Consider the following 20,704-nt stretch of genomic DNA (forward strand, 5'->3'; position numbering starts at 1 on the left):
CATAGTCGGTTGAATAGGTACGATAGAGCGATCTTGGGTGCTGAAAATGTGACTGTGGTGAGGTGCACAACTGTAAATCCGTCAACCCTGTTGCCGAATTCATATTGTGAAGAAGTGAGAGATAAAGCAGATCACGATTGTTTGGATGTGACGGAATTGTCTACAAAACCCAGGCCTGACATTGAGGACATTCCATCAGACTGTGATATGCTTGTTGATGGATCATATTTGAGGAATGAGAAAGGTGAATTGTGTTCTGCCTATGCTGTATGCACCATAGCGGGAGTTCTAGAAGCATCCTGTCTAAAAGGGGTAAACTCTGCACAAATTGCTGAATTGATAGCTCTGATTAGAGCGTGCAAAATTGCCAAAAGCCTGGGGGTAACCATATTTACTGACAGTCAATATGGTTTTGGGGTGGTCCATGACTTCAAGCAGCTATGGATGCAAAGGGGATTTCGGACTTCTTCCGGTTCCCTAATCAGGTACAGCAAAACTGTGAACGATTTATTAGATGCTTTGCAATTGCCCAAAAAGATTGCATTGGTCAAATGTTACGCACATAAGTCAGGAGCTGATTATGTGACGAAAGGCAACAGATACGCAGATCACATAGCGAGTTTCTGTGCGTGTGGAATTACCTCTACCTCTTCCTCCACCGTTGTTTCCTCCAAAAACCTTCTCTAGAATAACCTCTGTACGAGGGGGATTGATTGTAGCCATTGTAAGAGGAGGAGGCATTGTCAGTGGACATAGTTTTTGAGCCACCCCTGTAACACGAGCGGCGAAAAGAACCTCTACTGGAAGGTAATTGTAAAGCCCCCATGGACTTTGCGACCTCTGTGTCCTCTTTCATATTTTCCAGCATGGTATCAACAGCTGTGCCGAAGAGATGCTCTTTGTCAAAGGGTTGTTTAAATATGGAAGTTTGTTCCTCCGGCTTAAATCCAGAGATTCTGAGCCAAGCGTGTTGGCGTAATAATATACTGGTGTTAATTACAAGAGATGCTGTGTCTGCTGTGTCTAATGCACATTTAATGAGGTGTTGGTAATAAGTTTCCCTTCCTGAATAAAGTCGTTAGCCTTAGATTTGTATTGGTCAGGCAAGCGTTGTATGAGTTTTTCGAGTTCATCGTAATGAGCACTGTCATAACGTTCCAGTAGTGCCTGGGCGTTAGCAATGCGCCAGTTGTATGCTGCCTGTGAAGCTACTCTTTTGCCGAGGCATCAATAAGCTTGGACTCCTTGTCAGAGGAGGGGTGTCGCCTGTGGCTTGGGAGTTAGCTCTCTTGTGTGTGTTGGCGTCTGAGGGCAGCTGTCCTTTATTATAAATAGGATCGGTAGTAGCTGATTTGTATTTTTTATCCACTCTAGGTGTGATAATTCTTGCCTTTATGGGATCCTTAAAGACCTCGTCTGTGTGCTTTAACATGCTTTTCAGCATTGGAAAGGTATGAGTAGTTCTTTGTGAGGAAGAAAGTGTCTCAAAAAAGAAATCCTCTTCTAAAGGTTTCTTGTGAAGTTCTACCCCATGGTAATGAGCAGCCCGAATTAAGAGCTCAAGATAACCAATGTTGTCATCAGGTGGGGAAGGTCTGGAGGGATAAAAATCAAGGTCATTATCTGTATTTGGATCAGTGTAGTAATCATCCCAAGTGTCAATGTCCTGATCCTCATCCCCATCCCCTTCATCCTGTGGGTCAGGTGTAATAGGCATTAGTGGTGAATTTATAGGTGTAATGAGCAAGTTCGGATTGGGAGGAGGAGAAGCAGGTGGAATATAAGGAGGGGAAGGGTTAGTGCCCATATTCTTCTTTTTAGGAGGGGCATTATGGTCCTCTGGCAAGTCATTTCCATTCCTTTGGAATAGTTGCTTGAATATGTCCTGGTTTAGGGTTTATAACTAGATTTTTCTGTTTTGGGGTGAAAGTTGGTTAATCAGATGGAAGCTCTTTAGGGAGAGTGTCTTTGTCTTTCCGCTGAGATTTCGGCGCCGAAGGTTTTGGCTCAGAGCACTTAGGCGTCAATAATTTCGGCTCTGGGAGTTTCGTAGCCAAAGGTGTCAGTTCGGAATAGGAGCAGGGCTGGCTCGAGCCTGAGCCAGAAGGCTTTTGTTTCTGTTCTGGAGCCGGGCTGGAGGGCGGGGCATCAGAAACATTTTGTTGGTGCCGACCTGAGCCCGAGGGCGAAGGAAGGACCGGAGCCTTTGTCTTCTGTAGAATGGGCATAGGGGGACAGTTCGCTGTCCCCCATTAAACTCTTCCTCTTCTTCCATGTTGGAGTCGGCTTCTACATGGAGACCTGCTCTTCATCCTCTGGGTCTGGAGCTTGGGTACCAGAATCCTCTCCGAAGATGTCCGGAATCGAGTCGCTCTTATGCTGCATTTCGCAGCACCAAGCCAGACGATTACGAAGTGTCTTTTTCCATCAGAAAGATCGACATGCGCGTAGTCTTTTTCGTTGTTTTCTGGGGAAAAAGCAGAGGTTGCAAACTTCCTGTTTTGGGTGCGTGGAAATTTTGCACGATACCCGGGACATAGTTTAAATGGAGTCCGTTCCATCGACTGCTAGCGCGGTCGGCACGGGTATGCCCAATGGCCTGCCTCGAGTTTTCTGATGGAAAGCTTTCCGCAATGAGACGATGCGCGTCGAATGATGAATCGCAATCAATGACAATACTGTTGAGGGTAATGGATTGCGCGTTGAAGGGGTTCGAAAACTGCACCGAACCGGAACGCAGCAATCCGAACCCGATGGAGGAAAAAAACATGGATGGAGTCGATGCCTTCGGAGTCTTAAGCTCCTGTACTTCCTGCTCTACCCGGCCCACCTGCGGGGGATATACAAATCACACACCAACTTCTTTGAGTCCCCGGAGGTGGTGTTCCAGTGGCTGGAGGAAACGGTCCAGCTTAAGCCCCGCACTCCACCTAGGATTGACTCCGACTCATCATCTAGCGTTCTTGGGTGTGGTCCCCTGGGAGGGGATGGCGGGCGCCGGCGTTGTTCGCGATCCAAGATGGGGTCCACAACTCGTAGCAAGTCCAATAAGAGACTCCCTGAAGATCTACCAGAACTCTCAGCGTCCTGAATGATGTAGCTCCGAGAACTGTAACTATGCATGCTATATGTCACATACCGTATCTTTCTCTTGCAGGCTTCCACTGTCTTACGAGTCTCTGACCCCTTGTTGGTTGGTTTTGTATGGGCATGAGACGCCCACTGGGGATCCATTGGCTGCTCCTTGCCACTACCCCCTGTTGGGGTTCTGCCTGGACCACGCCGGGACAGATACTTCTATGTTTATGGGGTATTGGGGTTAGGGATTTTACGCTGGGTTGGTTGTTGTCTTAAGTTCTCTGCCATGTGCGCCTTTGGAGTTGTCATTGTCACTATATTTTTTCTTTCCATGTTCTTATACTACCGCCAATCATGCCACCGGAGTTAGCTGGGGTCGAGAGTAGAGAGCTCTGAGTCCTCGGCTAGAATACAAATGGTCTGCTCTATAAGATAAAACGGGGTGCGGTGCTGCGCCAAACTAAGCGTCACAGGACGGGTATTCTTTTTCTGCAGGAGACTCATTTAGCGGGAACCGAGACACCCTGCTTGGGGAGGTTTGGTTTTACCCATACTTATCATGCTGGATTCACTAGAGGCTCCTGGGGGGTCTTATACACTGTTGTGTCCCCTTTGTCCACAGGAAGACATGGTCGGACCTCCAGGGCAGGTTTGTTATGGTCTATGGGACTTTGTATGGGGAACCCATTATTCTGGGTAGTATTTATACCCCCCTCTCTCGTGGTCCTTTGTTGAAAAAGTGATGGCACTCTGTACTGAACTCACGTTGGGGTTATAACCCTGGTTGGCGGGGATTGGAATGATGATCTATCTCCATCGCAAGTTAGGTGGCGTGCCATGCCTCGTACAACGGGGATCCAGAATTCCAAGCTGTTACCCTTAGTCCCGGGATTGGGATGGGTTGACTCGTAATGGGACCCTGCACCCCACTACATGCGCGTATACCTTCTTCTCCGGCACCCACGAGTCCTTCTCAAGGCTCGACTACCTCTTTCTCTCCGGGGCAAATACCCATAGATTGCCCGCGGCCGACATTCTCCCTCGGGGCCTGTCGGATCATTAGCTGGTTTTCCTTCTCTTATCTTTGGAACCTAGGCGCTCCCAGTTTCAGTGGCGCTTGTCACCATGGCTGCTACGGGACGATGAATATAGAGCACATATCCATAAATCTCTTGCAGATTATCTTTCATTAAACACGGGCTCGGGAGACTCTCCAGTTATTCTTTGGGAGGTGTTGAAACCCACTCTCAGGGGGTGGATATCGCCTTCTGTATGGCGAGGCACCAACAGCGCTGTGACAAGCTAATACAAATTGAAGCCCAGTTACTTGACCTGGAACGCGCGGGTAAGGGGGGCAGAGGGAAGCGCTGCGCAGGCAACTAGTAAATCTACAACAGTCGTACGCCAGAGAACTTTTAGATGAAGCCCTTCTGTACTGGCTCACCACTCGTAGCCGGAAATACCAGTGGGGGGGGGGACACATCTTGTGCCCTACTGCACTGTCTATGTCAGCAGACGCTGTGCCCTCAGACACTCCCATGAATACATGGTCCCGACTAGACCGTTCTTACGGACCCGTATGCCATAGCTGACTGTTTCGCTTCGTATTTTGCAGATTCGTATGCTCCCTGTGAGGTTTTGCTTTTGACACTTGCCCAGAAATTCATGGATGACTTTCCACCTCGGGCCTTATCCGATGAGGCGCGAGATGCGCTGTACGCTCCTTTGTCCATAGAGAAACTGTTGACTGCACTGCGCAGTATGCGAGCTGGCAAGGAACCGGGCCCGAGTGGCTTCTCCTGTGAGTTCCTCTAGAAATATCACCCGCAACTTCTAAAACCATACTCAGAGGCTCTTGAGGCTTCCACGGAGAGTTGTGGTCTCCCACAGGACCGGCGACATGCCAAAATTGTTGTGTTTCTGAAACCAGGACGCCCCCCTGAAACAATATTCATCCTACCGCCCGATATCCCTACTTAATGTAGACGCTAAGCTCTTGGCCAAGGTGATTGCCAATTGCCTGGTCCATACATCTCGGAGTTGGTCCACTCGGACCAGGCAGGCTTTGTGCCCGGCCGTGCTACGCAATGTAACATCAGACGTGCACACAATGCAATAGCTGTGGTTGACAGGCTTGGGACCCCCGCTGCGCTCCGCCTGGCAGACATAAATAAAGCCTTTTATTCCCTTAGCTGGACCTATCTCTTCGCCTTGCTCAACCGTTTAAATATCGGCTCCCGGTTATTGAAGCTTATTCGCCTATTGTATACGGATATAACCGCATCGGTCAGGGTGGCCGGCTTGGCGTCCAGAAGTTTTTCTATTGGGCAGGGGACGCAACAGGGTTGCCCACTCTCCCCATATCTCTTTGCGCTCGCCATGGAGCCATTGGCAGCCTGGATTCGGGTGGACGCCCAGATGTGTGGTTTTGAATGGGCACCGGGAATCTCTGATCGCATAGCTCTCTATACGGATGACATTTTATTTTTTCTCACACATCTTGATCGGACTGGTCCACGCCTCTTTCATATTATGCAAATCTTATGTGAGACCTCTGGTCGTTACATGAATCGGGGGAAATCATTTCTTAGAGCTCTGGTCTTTACATGAATCAGGGAAATCAATTCTGTAGTCACTGAGGGGCAGAGATCTGTTGGGCGATTGATCGCAGGAAGTGGTGGTAGTCCCAGATGGTTACAAGTATTTGGGCGTCTTTCTCTTAGCGTCCCAGTCAGGGGCATGGAGCAAAAATCTTGCCCCCTCGTGGACACAGGTGAGTGACCAGACGCGCATGTGGTCTCATATGCCCTTCTCTCTGTTTGGCTGATCCGCTATTTTTTAAATGGTCTCCCTACCCCGCCTTCTTTATCAACTACAAAATCACTCCAACCCAATTAAGCAGACGTGGTTTCGCAAACTGAACGTTATTCTTGCCCGTTTTTTCTGGGGAGGTGGTGCATCGCGGGTTGCACTGAGGACCTGCTTCCAATCTACTTACTCCGGTGGAGTAACTACTCTGGACGTTCATGCTTAATACTTGGCCTCCCACCTCCTCGTCCTTAACGATTGGTGGTACGGCGATCAGGGAGATCCGGCATACTCCTTAGAACGTTGGCTACTGGGAGACAATACTTTGCACATGGTTCTCTATTCAATGGCGCTGCTTAAAGAACTACCGCCTGCTACCGTCACGATCTTCAAGGTTTGGAAGTCTGCGTTCCGCCAGATGTGTTGGTGGGGTAGACTCACGAAGGAAACTCCACTGTGGAATAATGGGCAATTGCCAGAGCTGGCACGACTGCCTGGCTTTCGGGGCTGGGACACCATCGGTATAGATACGGTGGGGACAGTTGTGCATGGTTGCACCCTCAAGTCCTTTCTTGACTTACAAGTAGAGTAGGACATGCCGCGCACGCAATTCTACCGCTACCTGCAATTTAGGCATGCCTTCACCCCTACATATCTCACCTCACGGAGATACCCGAGTTTTAACCCCGTTAAAGACAAAGTCTTTATGGGGGAATTGGGAGATCACAAGATAACCAAAATATACAGAACAAACATCAATAACACACCTACCACCTTACATAAAACTAGAGAGGCTTGGCAGCAAGATTTAGGTCCCTTGGAAGAAGACGACTGGGTGGAGGCCCTGGAGTCCCTGCGCGGCACAGCGATCATGACCTATCTGAGCCTTATCTAGTTCAAATATCTCCATAGAATTTATTATACAAGGCACAGATTGTGGCGCGCTGGGCTAATTGCATCTCTGCACTGTTATGCCATGGGTCAATAGAGGGTACCTTCCTCCATACAGTGTGGTCTTGCCCTTTTCTGTTGCAGTTTTGGTGGGGAGTGTTTACATGTCTATCTGAAGTGTTGGGGTGGGATGTTCCCTCTTCCCCGAGACTGGTCATGCTACATGTTACAGAGGACCTGGGTGGCAACAGGTACAAAGGCCACCTTTTTTTCTAAGGCCTTACATTGGGGAAGAGGGACATCGCCGAGCCTGGAAAGAGATCTCCCCGCCTTTGATTGGAGTATGGAAGAAGGGCTTGAACTTCTGTTTGTGCCTGGAACTCTTTGAAGCGAGGGGATGCCTTTGGAAACACTAAGATCTGGAAAAGGTGGGCTGACTATAGGGGTCTATATCTCGAGACTCCTACCCCTCACCTGATATTGCAAACTCATTGTTGTGATTCCAGCTAACTGGACTACGCGTAGTATACATGCTAGATGTGACTACCGGTGGCACAGACTTTCCTGTCTGGCAGAAGCAATGTGGCGCAGTTATTTGTTTTTCTGTTATTTTCTTTCTTTGCATTTCAGTTTGAGTATCATTATTGTCATGTCCATACTGAAACTGTTGAAATGCATTTTTGTTATTCTGTATGCACACTATGGGCGCTGTGTGAGGGACTCTCTTTGCTGTGGGTGTCAACAATAAAATTATGTTGTGGAAAAAAAAAGGATGGAGTCGATGCCCACTCGCACTATCACCGAAAGGAAGAGTCACCTACCTCGTGACTACAAGACTTCTTTGCACAAAAACAAAGTGCAAACATCCGGACCCAACACCAGATGGCGATCATTGCTAAAGCATATAATCTACAGCTCATATGCCTCAAACATGACATTGCCACCAAATGACTAGCAAAAAAGTGTTCAAGTTCAAGTTAATCTAACCCTAGACCCCATGCACAGGTATCCATTGTTTTGAACTGAGCAAAACAAAGAACAAAGAAAAATAAATAAGGGGGGGGGGGCTACACAGCAAGCCCTGGGGTAACTCTCTAAATTACATGCCCTGCCATATGCTACGAACGTATAGGTAAGTAGGCAATTTCCAATGGGGTACAGCCAATTCAGGCAAATAGGCAGAATTTACCAGAAGAGAAGGTGCTGGGGGGAATTTCAAAGATTTTGGAATAGATGCCTCACCCACTTAATAGTTTGCATGATTCATTATCTGTGCCTATCCACACCCTGGTGTGTTGGTACAACCAGGGCAGATTCGAACAAAAATATGGGAGCTCTTATATAAATGGTGGCTGGATTTGTGGAAGGGATCTAGAAAATAAAAGCTAAAAATGACTTGAGGTATACCGCAGAAAACTTCCTTTAATAGGTGATTACTCTAGACATAAATAAATACAGAGTATGGCGTTATTTCTGAGTATCAATGTCTCAATTACCCCTTATAAAGCCAGGACTTTCCCCAAGTACGATCTCTTCTGGCAAATTCAGCCTAGTTGTTCTTATGTGTTTGTGACTGTGTTTTGGAGAACACAACTAGGACTCCTCTCCTCTTGCTCTCTCATTGTGAAAAAAACTGAGCTTGTTATCAGGTCTCAGTACACTCTCAGGGTTGAAAAACCAGCAGCATCAGTTGAAAAACCTGAGGGTGACCAAACAAAAAGAGGCATTTCCTTACGAAGACCAACTTTTTCTCCAAGTCACCGGTACTTCCATGAGCAGAACATTCGCCCCAATCATGGTGAATCTCCATTTGTTCCGGTTCAGGAGTACATTTATATACACTGACAACAATCCTTATTAGTAATCGATCACCACATGGAAATGGTATATTGACGATGTAATTGTGATTAACCGTGCCTACAAACACACCAAGAAGAACCACCAGGAGGCTCTGCTGCAAATGTATGTGAAACAAACCTCTGAGCGGTTAGTCGCTGTAACCACTTTTAATGACCTGTCCAATAAGATCATGTAGTCATCAACAGACATTGACATATCTTGAACAAGGGAGAGGTGAAATTGGATAAACCAATCTTTACCCACAAACGTAATAGAAGTCTTCTGGACTGCTTATTACATACTAGACAGGTGCGCAACGCCCATTGGACTCACAGGTTGTGTGGGTCAGCCCGGGATGAAACAGCCTCCCGGGCACACACACAGCCGCACCAGAGTACTTCACGGGTCTTTTAAAAACCTTTTGCTTGTTAATGAGGCTTTGATGGTGTTCACCCCTTCTTAGGGCCCCTGCAGGTCCACTCTGCCTTTTGCTTGAAGAATCAGCCTTCCCCCGAAAAATGTTCTCGCCCCCCCGACCGGAATTTGACTCTAGGTGCGCCTCTGATACTAGATCACATGAGAAGACAACAGCAGTTATGGATCAACTACAGAGAACAACAGGACACCACCCATCTGGGACTTGTAATTCATGTCAAATGATCAAACATCTAAATGTGCTGGATCTAGTTCTGAAAACAACTTGGGAATTAAGGAATTTCAGTAACTGCAACAGCAGAGGAGTGATCTACATGATCACGTGCCCGTGTGGCCTAAGATACATTGGCATGACACTAAGAAAAATCAACACCAGAATCCAGGAACATCGAAGCAACATTAGATGTAACAAGTTGACCACTGAGATGACCACATACTTTTTTAAAATGGAGCACCCGGATATGGCTATTCAAAGGACAGTAATTGAGAATCTTTCTTGTCTCAAGCCTCCTAGTCAGGACACTCTTTTTCTGAAAGAACAAAGGTGGATTTTTAAATTACGCTCATACAAGAAGGTATTTTTAACAATGTGATTCCGTAGATGTCCCTGGGCCTTAAAATTAGATGACAAGTATGGTTATTTCTGACTTTCTTTGACCATCAGTTTTTTTATTATGGTCTGACGAGCCCTACCATACCCTCCTACAGATAAACGACACACAGGGTGATGTCTGGATATAGACATACAACAGGTTATAAATATTTTGAGCACTCAGATTAATGACTAGATGACATTCACCATGATATTTATATCAGGGGCTCATTATTTTCCTATGGAACATGTCTGGGTCTTTTAAAATGAATGGCTAATTTGAGAATTATCGTTCGCGATGATGTACAGGCGTGTTCTGTAACAACGCAATTCATGCTGGGACCGCTGAATAAGCAGGAAGGTGGAAGGTACTACTTGCAATACAGTGAGCACCCAATCTCAGTCAGTTTGTGTTTATTTCTTTATGCCCTTGTGTTAGCTAGTGAATCCGGAGTGGTTATTCAGCTTAAGGAATTTGACTATATTAGCTTGTTTCTTGCTGGTGTTTTATTATGTGGTCTTCTGTGCCTTGTTTTTGCTCCATGACAATTAGATCTGAACATAATTCCCTGAACAGTTTTCCACAGGTATAATGTTACTTCTTTTCAGGATATGCTACCTTTGCTGAACCAGGACACTAGGCATGATTAGCCACTTATTTGATCCAGTTGCATTCTTTTTTTTTAAACTGCTTGAAATTGGTCACAGTCGTTTGTTTCTCAAAGTTCATGGTTGTGAGGACTTCAAAATGTACTCAGAGCCGTACTAAAGTTGAGCTGGAGTCAACTATTTTCTTTTTAAATTTATATTTTTTAACAAAGATGCTGTATCCACTTTCTATTTATAATGTTATTTGCAGTGACCCTTACACCAATATGCCGGTTAATAGAGCAGACGGATTGTGGGTAAGGCAGTTTAGGCCATGGGGCTGTGATTATATATATATATATATCCAAAAATCTTTCACAATGGGGTGCATGTACAAAGAAGTGACAGACATACAGTGGTGTTTTATTTCATGTTTCACCAGAATGGGCCACACCCTTTCACCATGATACTACAAAATGAGTTTTTAATAACTATGGATTAATGTGTGTTGTTTATCCTATAGCCTCTTCACAATATGTGAGCGCATGAGCATCTCAAGAATACTCTATTTGTAAAGTACCATCTTTTCTTTATTTCTACTAATTTGAGCATCACTGGTACAGAGTTTTTAAAAAAAACAAAACAACTTTTGTGTTTGTCCTGAAAAAAGACCACCTGCAACTTTTGAGTAGGGCATCATATAGGACTGAAACATGTTGACCTCTTTATCAGGGTGACTTATCCCCATGCTTTTTAATATACATATTAGGAGAAAATAATAAAGGATAATGAGCCCACCAATTAGGTATTTTTAACAGTGATTTTCCATCTCTGAACCAATCTAATAGGGTTTATTTCACCCATTTTCTAACTTTTACAACACATCTACACAGATCCAGTCTCACAGTGCTACCTTACACTATAACCTACAAGCCCCCTTTCCCTGCAGGATTGTAGCCCACACCTTTGGAGTGAGGAGGAGCCCTATTGTGAAGGATGCCACCAGGTCAGTGGATGAGGGCTTTCATCCTTAATAGAGGAAATCCTTTATACCAGTGGTGATACCCCCACTAAATCATTACTAGAATCCAGGACTCATGCTGAGACACTACTGGAAGCCACCGACTCTGGCCTAAGCAATTTTGATGATTTGAACCACAGAATAACACACAACAATTCAGAAACAAGCATTCAGCAAACAGCAAACAATTTCCAAATATTAAAAAATAAAAGTGTAAATTTAATGGAAAGGCGTGAGCTTTTCTAAATTACATTGAGACCACCCATTACATATACTATAAATGTATAAATATTTGGGGCACCTGCACTGCTCCCAAGAATCAATCTGAGGATACCAGCCTAATTTCAGCCTTCAATTTCAAATTTCTTCACATTTACATAACGCTTTAAAATTCTCAATTTAAAATGTTGCTTCCTCATGTATTCACACTTTATCAATCTGTTAAAATTCTTAAATGTTTTAAACAGTCACAGACCCACTGTGTAGGCCTCGCAACCCCTAGGGGTTCCCCCGGACCTCACCTTAAAAACCGCTGCTTTAGACACTAGTAGTTCAGATTAGTAAAATTTGTATCTACCCCCTTTTTTGTATAGGTCAGACCATGCCTATATTCATCACTTAGCAACATATTTGCTTCTTTGTTTGATGATAATTGGATCGAATCAAATTACGTTTTTATGCAACAAGGCAAAAGTAGAGCAAGCGGGCACTTCACTGCTGTAGCCGCTTTTTCCTCACTCCTCCAGTGTGATAACCTGGACTAGTTTCCAGGCATTCCTTAATAATTCTGGCGAAAAAATTCATGTGCTAAGTTTATCCATTTAAATTCGAATGTGATCCACCAAAAAATCATGTTTGCTACATTCCTTATCGCACAGAGAGTATAAGAGATTCTATATTGTTTGATCTTTTTCTGTGTTGTAAATTTTATGGATTATAATCAGCAAAAATACGTTTACAAAAAATAAACAAAAAGGTAGACAGCATTGCACTGTATTGTAGTATTATTACTTTTAAACCCTAATTGTCAACTATTTGAACTCTTTAATGTTTTCAAAAACGGTTGCAGATTAGTTTTACACTAAGAGATGGGCAAGTGCACAATGTTGGGATAGGATCAGGTTTAAATTAAGATTATTATGGTAGAGAGAGCATGATCCCTAGCCAAGGACTGAGATTATAAAGGGCTAATTTGCAGCACTGCAGTACTGCAGTAGTAAGAATATTTAATTTCTTGGAAGCATTTCTTCACGTAGCTAAGTCACATGGAGCGAGCCCATGAGGTAAGCCGATATGGAGTGAACCATTCTTTGCCCTATGGACTCCTAATCTGTGGGACTGCATTCAATCATGTCTGACCATGTTGTAACAAGGTACCTAAAGGTGACTTTGGGTTGATGAACAAAGTTGTGGGAGAAGAGTTTATCAGAGAAGGACGGCTGGGAAACGAAGTGTAGAATGGTGAGGGGCTCAGAGACTTGGAGCTAGTACGAGGTCTGATAATATGTGAGCACAACTGTGCAGCTTTGCGAGAAGCCAGGCTGCTGCAACTCTGCTTTCTTTGGTTAAGTTCCTAGAGTAAGACGAACTAGAGGCTGTTTCCACAGTTAGGTTGAGGGGACATGAGTTGTTACTGTCACTTTAAGGGGAGATGAGAAGTAAGGGAGGATTATTTTTTAGGATGGGCAAGTGATAGAAGTGAGAACTGACTACACACTTCACTTCAACCAGCTGGGCCAAGGGCAGATAACAGCTGAAGAACGAATAACTGTTGTCATCTTTTGGGAGGGTGAGGGAAGAAGGCCGATAAACAGCGGCCATTGAGGATGGGTGGCAAAGGTTTTTACAGATGTTCACAGCTTTAAGTTTGGTTTCTTGCAATATAGCTGGTTGATGGAGGAACTTATTGTGGTCCATGCAAAGATTAAGGCAGGTGGACATGTCTGGTATCCGAATCAAAATGCACCAGGATTTAGGTTATTTTGCATACGAATAGAAATAGAAAGCAAGTACAAGCAGGTCATTTAAGGGGGTATAAGTAGCAAAGTTGATAGTGAAAAATAGAATGGAAGAAAGAAAGGAGCCTTTTGAAACACCACAAAAAGTGGTTTTAGATTGTAGAAAAAAGAGGTGAAAGAGAAATGAGGTGAGCAACTGAGGCCTGAAGTATGATCCTTAAATCAGGTTTAAGATTCTAGCTACATTCAACTTGGATAGAAGCGTAAAGTGGTCTATAATTCTGGATGCCACTGAGAGATCAAGGAGAATTACAGCTTGAGACCGGTTATCTTAAAGTAGTCTCACTTCATTAAAAAGATGGAACAATCTGGTTAAAGGGGCTTGTCAGAAAACTGCTTGATTGCTGTCCGATACGAGCTAGCTCTGAACAAAGACTGGAGGAAAACTGGAGATAAGCTGGTTGTTCTTGGGCATAAGTAATGTTTTTCAACTAGGTTGTGATAACAGCTTATTTTAGAGCCAGTGCACAGCACCAATGCCAAGACAGATAATGAGTTCAAGCGGAATGAATGCCACTGCTAGACAGAGAAGGTTAGTCTGTCAGTGCTGGGGAGTAAGTCTCAATGAATGAGCATTAGAGATGGACAGAGAGAAACAGACAGAGGGAAGCAGTGAATGGAAATGTAGTGTGGATATGGGAGAAAACAATTTAAGCTTGTGGGAACAGCAGCTAGTTTTAGCCATGCACTCATAAGTATCTGGCATATGCAGTGTAAGGAGGTGGTAATCTCAAGTTGAAGGGAGAAGATACTGCCAATGATAAATTGGGCAATTTTATATATTTAGATGTGTATTTTTGAGATCACAGGTCAAATTGGCTAATTTGGCAATGGTCTTGGCTACAAGGTGCCTTCAGTTGTTGTGGAAATGCAATAGTTCAGCAGATTTCAGTCCCTTGCTGCAGGCTCTATCTTACTGCAAAGGAGTGAGCACCACAGGTCATAGGCCTACAACACTGTTCTTTCGGATATAAGTGCTAAGGTTAGGAGTTATATGGCGCCCAATGAGATGATGGAATAGACTCTGATCACAGAGGAAGACAATAAGCAAATTAATAATCTCCTCTAGGCATTGCTCAGTACTGATGCCTTCTCCACGTCCTTCTTTTGGTATTATGCTGGTTGGCATGCATGTTTAATGTATCAGCATTTAAACAGATTTTTAAGGGATGTGGAACCTCTTCTATACCTAAGTGATATTATTTCACCACAATTGTATAAAATCCTGATGATGTGCAGACTCTTTTGTTGTATTGTTTTGTACTGATAATTTTCAAAATGTTTTAAAGAAAAAAGTAGAGGCAGAAATGACACAATATAAAGGAGAGAGTGACTAAGCACGCAGGTGACACCATTAGAAAAAAAATCAGACAATGCAGGTGTCAAAAGGGATGGTAGGAGGCAATAGGAGGAATTCACAAAGCACGAAGGGGTACTGATTGGTGGATTTTCACTCATTAGGGAAAAGGACAACTCAGAAAATCGTATCTGGGAAAGGAAGAGGAAAGGGAGGGAATAAGGGGTAAAAGATAGAGCAAGAATGAGTCTAACTAATCCATTTCAACAAAATGTAAATCTTCAGATTGATCTCCAGATATGCTTAAAAGAGAAACTATATTTAAAAGACAATGTGTCTCGGAAAAGTGGGTAATAAAAAATACAAAGGAAAAACAGATACAAGAGGCACATGAGTGAAAGAAAAGTAAAAATCTAAACAATAAAACCTCGTGGATTGATTGACTGGCAAATGTTATGTTATGCGCATTTGTATAGCACACTCCCACCATAGAATGGTTCTGCGATGTTTTCGGAATTTGGTTGCCCATTTCCATTCTGGGTTTCTCGTGGAACGGAGTCAGAGTGGTCTGTTGAACTTGTGTTTGGTTTTGTTTTGCATTACTAAGGCTGAGATATCTTGGGTAGTTCCCAGAAGGTTGGGTAGAATATTGTATTGTTAAGTGTTTGATAATGTTGGAGGTGAACAACCAGATTCTTGTGGAACATTATGTGCATGAGTTCATGTACAGAAATGACTTTTGTTTGTCTTTTTCTTCTGAAGTGATCAGTTGTCTGTTACATGTCTTTAGGCATCAATACCCTTGCGTGGATTTGAAGCTACTGTCAATGCAAATATGGAAAAAGTGGGTATACAGTAACTAAGTTATCACACCTTTACAATCAAATACAAAGACCTTAAACTGTTTCTACCACTATTCGATTTAATGCAAGCCCATTCAAACCATATTATTTGAAACATGCTGATTCTTTAATAATTTTAAACATGGCACAGTGTAAAGCGGCAATGATTGAGCATGTATGGAAGCAATACGAATGTCTGAAGAGGACCATAAGAAAATAAAGAAAGCAGAGAGCACGGTGCACTCTTCAACAAATTCAGCTTAGGCACCGAAGGCACACAATGCCACAACACAAAGAAAAAACAGAGAGCCAGAAGTTGTAAAAAAAAGAGACAGTAAGAAATTATATTTCTGCCGAAGACAGCATCTAGTTGTCTTGATAGATAAAAGATTTTAACAGCAGAGAATTAAAATGTAAAACAGAAACTGTAGGAGAGGTAGCTCATTAATAGCATACACGATGTTACAGAAAAGGCTGCATACCCAAGTTCTTGGTTATCCACTAGCAAGGAGATACTATTACATGTTCGTGGGATAGTTTGAGAACCAAGAAAAGTTTTATTTGACACAGAAAAAGATTTTCTTACACAAAAATGTAGCTTCGGCAAAAAGATTTCTTAAATGTATAACAGCTTACCTTAATTCCCATCTTTAAAGCATCAATTTCATCCCTCTGCTTGGATAATGTCTCATTCATACTGCAAAGATGATCACTCATCATACTTAACTGGTCTTCATAGCTTCGTTTGGTTGTTGTCAACTCATCCTAAACATTGAAAATGAATAAGGTATACATGTTTGCCAAGCACGATATGCATCATAAGTGTTATACTGACATATCTCTTCACAACCACAGATTGTTTCACTAAGGATTGTCTGCACTCAGATACCTTCAAAATAAACTATTTTATTTTAAATAATGAATAGTTAACAAATGCTACTTTCATCAACAAATATGCAGTGAAATACATGCTTTTTCAAATTCAGATATAAATATATTCCTTTTCTGGATAAATGAATGAGTACATTTGTAACACACACACTACGAGCAATTGGTTTCTTGGTGCTGGAATTAATTAGTTACTTAAAATAACTTACCTTTGGTAACGATCTTTCTGGTGGATACTCTTGTATACCTGCAGACTCCTCAACTCCTGAATCCCTCCAGTGCCAAACTAGATTCTTTAAGCATCAAATAGGTCTCTCGCATTGGCAGGTGGTGCTCAACTTAGTGTCAATGCCAGGACCCACCCTAGACATGACATCATCTGTGTATCACACTGTCTGAGGCCAGTCTGGTGCGATCAGATTCACCTGCACCCGATCCTGACGTATCTCCCTCAGAAGAACCCCCGGAGCAGGAAGTCTCGTGCCAGACAAAACCCGACCCGTAAGTTCCCTGCAGCGGAAATTGAAAAACGCCAAACTGTCGGCAAAGCCCTTTCACGATGTGCAGGAGCGTTTCACCAAAGGGATTCCCAAATAAACGGAGACTGCTTTACCTACCTCCGTATGCAGCCGCAATTCATGGTTTGTTAATACTTAAGCTAATGCTTAAGAAAAATCCAGATACAATCTGGCACATGGGGATATTCTACAGGTGAAGAATCTGTGGTTAGAAGTATCCAGCAGTACAATCAATTTGACTTCAATATCTACTTATGCAAGGCTGCCCAATTCTAAAAAGGAAGTCATTGTTTAAAAAGTTTACAGTGTTTACAAAGAATTTTCTCAATCTTTTGTAGCTGAATGCAAAATAAAACTTCCGTAGCCCAGGCAGACAGGGGGGCTCGCTCTACATTTTTTACTTAAGGACATCCTCAGCAGCTTAGCAAAGTTTAATCAGGAGTAAGGAATCCTATCTACTACCCCCCTTTACTACCTTTTAAAAATACAGTACCTCTGTAGGCCCTGTATGGTGCAGGACTACTGGCCTGTGATCAAGTGTCTCCTGGGAAAACCCCGAGAGCTGATCTTTGAAATAGATATTACATCTTCTGATCAATGTGGTGGTTCAGGTGATTCGGTGTGTCTTTGGGTTCCTACCATGGTTTGATGTGAATGGGGCATACCTAATAAAGTTCACATATTCTTTGGCTTCCTGGGAACAAACTAAAAGTCCTCTTATATGTTGGGATAGGATATTAAAGTCTGAAAGATCACGGACCAGCTCAGTTTCAAGGCAGATACATTTATATAAAAGTACAACATACTGACACTAGTTGTTTAGAGCAGAGGGATGCTCTTCCCTCTATGCAAGCAATGAAAAATTAGCTATGCTGATTTGTAAAGGAAGAGATTGGTATTCCTTAGCAGTGAAACCTTCTATTGCCCAAATGTTAAGTTATATGTAAGATAATGAGGTTTTCTCCAATGTAGATTGTTTGCCAGACTGACAATTAACGTTAGTGGTACTCAGCTTTCAGCTAGGCATTATTCCCTTATTCTACATCTCAGTGTGGGGTCATTGAGTATGCATTACAATATCAACCAAATAAAGTAATAAAAAAGATGGAATTTATAAGGTGCTGAAAAGTAGCTGAAGCACCCTATGACCATGTGTAAGGGTACAGTATTTTTGCAGTTTCTGTGCAGCTGGATACATGTACCTATTCATGGAAATACCCTCAGGCACTCACTTAAGGTCTCAGCAATAACTCATGCACATCAGCTAACCCAAGACCCTCACACATAATGACTCACTCATGATCCCCCCACTCATACAGTAACTCGTTCTCTCACCATTTGACCACTCACACGACTCAACCAGGACCCTCAACCAGTACCCTCAACCACATCCACTCACTCAGTGTCTCTCCAAGCACTCACAGCAGCACACCAAGTGACCTCACTCAAGCATTCACGGACTTCAAAACATGCATTCACTCACAGTATACCCACTCACATTTGACTCTCACTCAAACTAACTGACGTATAACCCTCACTCATGCACCCACTCATACCCACATCACCCAAGACCCTCACTCATGCAGCCATTGACTTTAACACATTCATGAAGTCACTCACGGTCTCATCATGTACACACTCACACCAGCTGATCCGAAGAGCCTCATAGATGCATTCAAATAAATGCCCCATAGCACGTGAAAAGCAGTATGAAAAAGGCTTTCAAACTAACTCAAGCGCACCCTCACTCATGAACTCAGTGCAACACACTCATGCACCCACTTAAACCAGCTCACCCAAGGATCTCACTCATGCACTTATTCACATCAACACAGCCATGCATGCACTCAATGTCTCAGTCAGGATCCACTAACACCGACTAACCCAGGACTCTCATTCATGCACTCACTCGCATCAAAAGCAAGAGGTGGGATAAGAGCTATGTGATGGTCAGTGTGGATCAAGAATGCTCAACGGATGTTCCTCATCCACATGCATTCCCACATATCTAGTGCACTTTGTTCCATATCTTCATTAATTTATTCATTTAATTTAAAAATGCACTACCCAGTCAAAGCACTTCATTCCACATTAGTGTCACTATACGCACTTACATTCTCAGAGGTCCAATGATGCACCTCATTCTCAAACAGCTCAATAATTGCACATAATCCTAAATCTGTACCGCTGCCTCAGTTCGATTTGACCATAGCATGTGATGCGCTCACAAGAAAAGAATGATAGAACAGACAAACAGTAATTTGTTTACATTTTTAAACAGGAACCTGTCGATGTTTCCTGACAAACAAAATAGGTGAAAAGCAGACAAGGTTACTAAGGCAATTTGGCACGTGTGCATGCTTATATTTGTCATTATGAACCTGCATTTCTCACCATTAATATCTCATTTGCTTGAAATCTACTCTTAAGTAAAAGCTGTTGCTAACGTAAAAAACAGGAACATCTGTGCAGCTATGCAGCACCGTGTATACACTAATAACACTCCTGAAAGCAACACAGAATTAGTAGCGCCTAATAGCCAGCCTTCAGGCGGTCTGGACTATATTCTTAAAATGTATGCCCTGGGTGAAATGTGACGTTTGGACAATTTCAAGAACAAACTAGAGATGACGGTCTCAGAAACCAGTCAATAACAAATTAAAGATTAGCAAGCAAATGCAAACGTGTTTTGCATAATTTAAATATAAGGACAATTTTAAAATGCCACCTGCAAGCATCACTTACTTTGGTGATCCTGCTAAGAAGTTTGGCACCCGCTGTTAAGTTATGTTGATTTGTACAGTGCACTAATCACAGAGAGGGTATGCAGGAGCTTGGACAAGGTGTGTGGTTCCAAGGTGCTTAAATGAAGAGCCAGGTCTTCAACTTCTTGCGGAACTCAAGAAGTGACAATGAGGCTCTGATGTGTTGAGGGAGGTCGTTCTATGTCTTGGGTGCGATGTAAGAGAAGAAAACAAGCTACTTACCTGTAACTACGGTTATCCAGTATTGGTATCTTTCATAGATTCACATGCCTGAATCATTCCCCGTCGACGAGGCGGGAGTCCCACGGTAAATAAAAAAGCAGTGCAAAAAGCACTTTGTAGTAGTAGTAGGCCCTAGGAATAGGCCTGAGGCCTAAATTATAGTAGCCTATCTACCTCATTATGTAAAAAAGACCAAAGTCTTTGCTCCAACCAATCAGCTCACAGCACCCTCCAGAACCCTCTCTGCAGAGCCAGCTCTCCTCAGATTTTCGTAGCACAAGTGGGAACAAGTATCCCAATCTTAGAGAACTGACTCTCCGGGGAGGAGGGTGGGTGCATGTGAATCTATGAAAGATACCAATACTGGATAACCGTAGTTACAGGTAAGTAACTTGTTTTCTTATCCAGTATTGGGGTATCTTTCATAGATTCACATGCCTGAATCAGAATAGCAAGCAGTAAACCTGGCAAAGTCGGTTGCGGATGGTGAGAGACTTATTGTAGTGCACCCCCATGAATGTACCGTTAACAACCAACAATCGGCTAGAGATTGACCTATTAACAAGTCATCTTCCGAACCAACATAGAAATCATGCAATTTCCTACAGGAAAGGAACCTTAGTATCATAGAAACTCAGTATATGATAAAACATGTTTGTATATTATAAACAACAACTTGAATTGTATGTACTTTTTAAGAAATAAGCCAACGTTAGAACCTGAATGTATTCCTATGGAAACATGTGGCGTAAAAACAGTTTGGCCCACTGCCGCATCATTCTGCTTTGCTGATTGTAGGCAGTAATGTTTTGTAAACGTGTGGACATTCTTCCATGTCGCAGCACGGCAAATGTTTTCAAGCGTCACCCCTGCAAACAAAGCTGCAGATGCTGCCACAGCTC

At 43.2% G+C, this 20,704-nt stretch overlaps 1 protein-coding gene across 2 annotated transcripts in view; it reads right to left on the minus strand.

Moving 5' to 3' along the window:
• Window positions 1-20,704, minus strand: part of PPP1R21 (protein phosphatase 1 regulatory subunit 21) — a 374,265-nt gene that overhangs the window by 21,908 nt on the left and 331,653 nt on the right. For both annotated transcript variants that reach the window (XM_078649644.1, XM_078649645.1), the window contains one exon: window positions 16,046-16,174. In XM_078649644.1, coding sequence (XP_078505770.1) covers window positions 16,046-16,174 — 129 coding nt within the window. The remainder of the gene's footprint in view (window positions 1-16,045; window positions 16,175-20,704) is intronic.

The sequence above is a fragment of the Lissotriton helveticus genome, chromosome 6 (assembly GCF_964261635.1).
Source record: "Lissotriton helveticus chromosome 6, aLisHel1.1, whole genome shotgun sequence".
Lineage (NCBI taxonomy): Eukaryota > Metazoa > Chordata > Amphibia > Caudata > Salamandridae > Lissotriton > Lissotriton helveticus.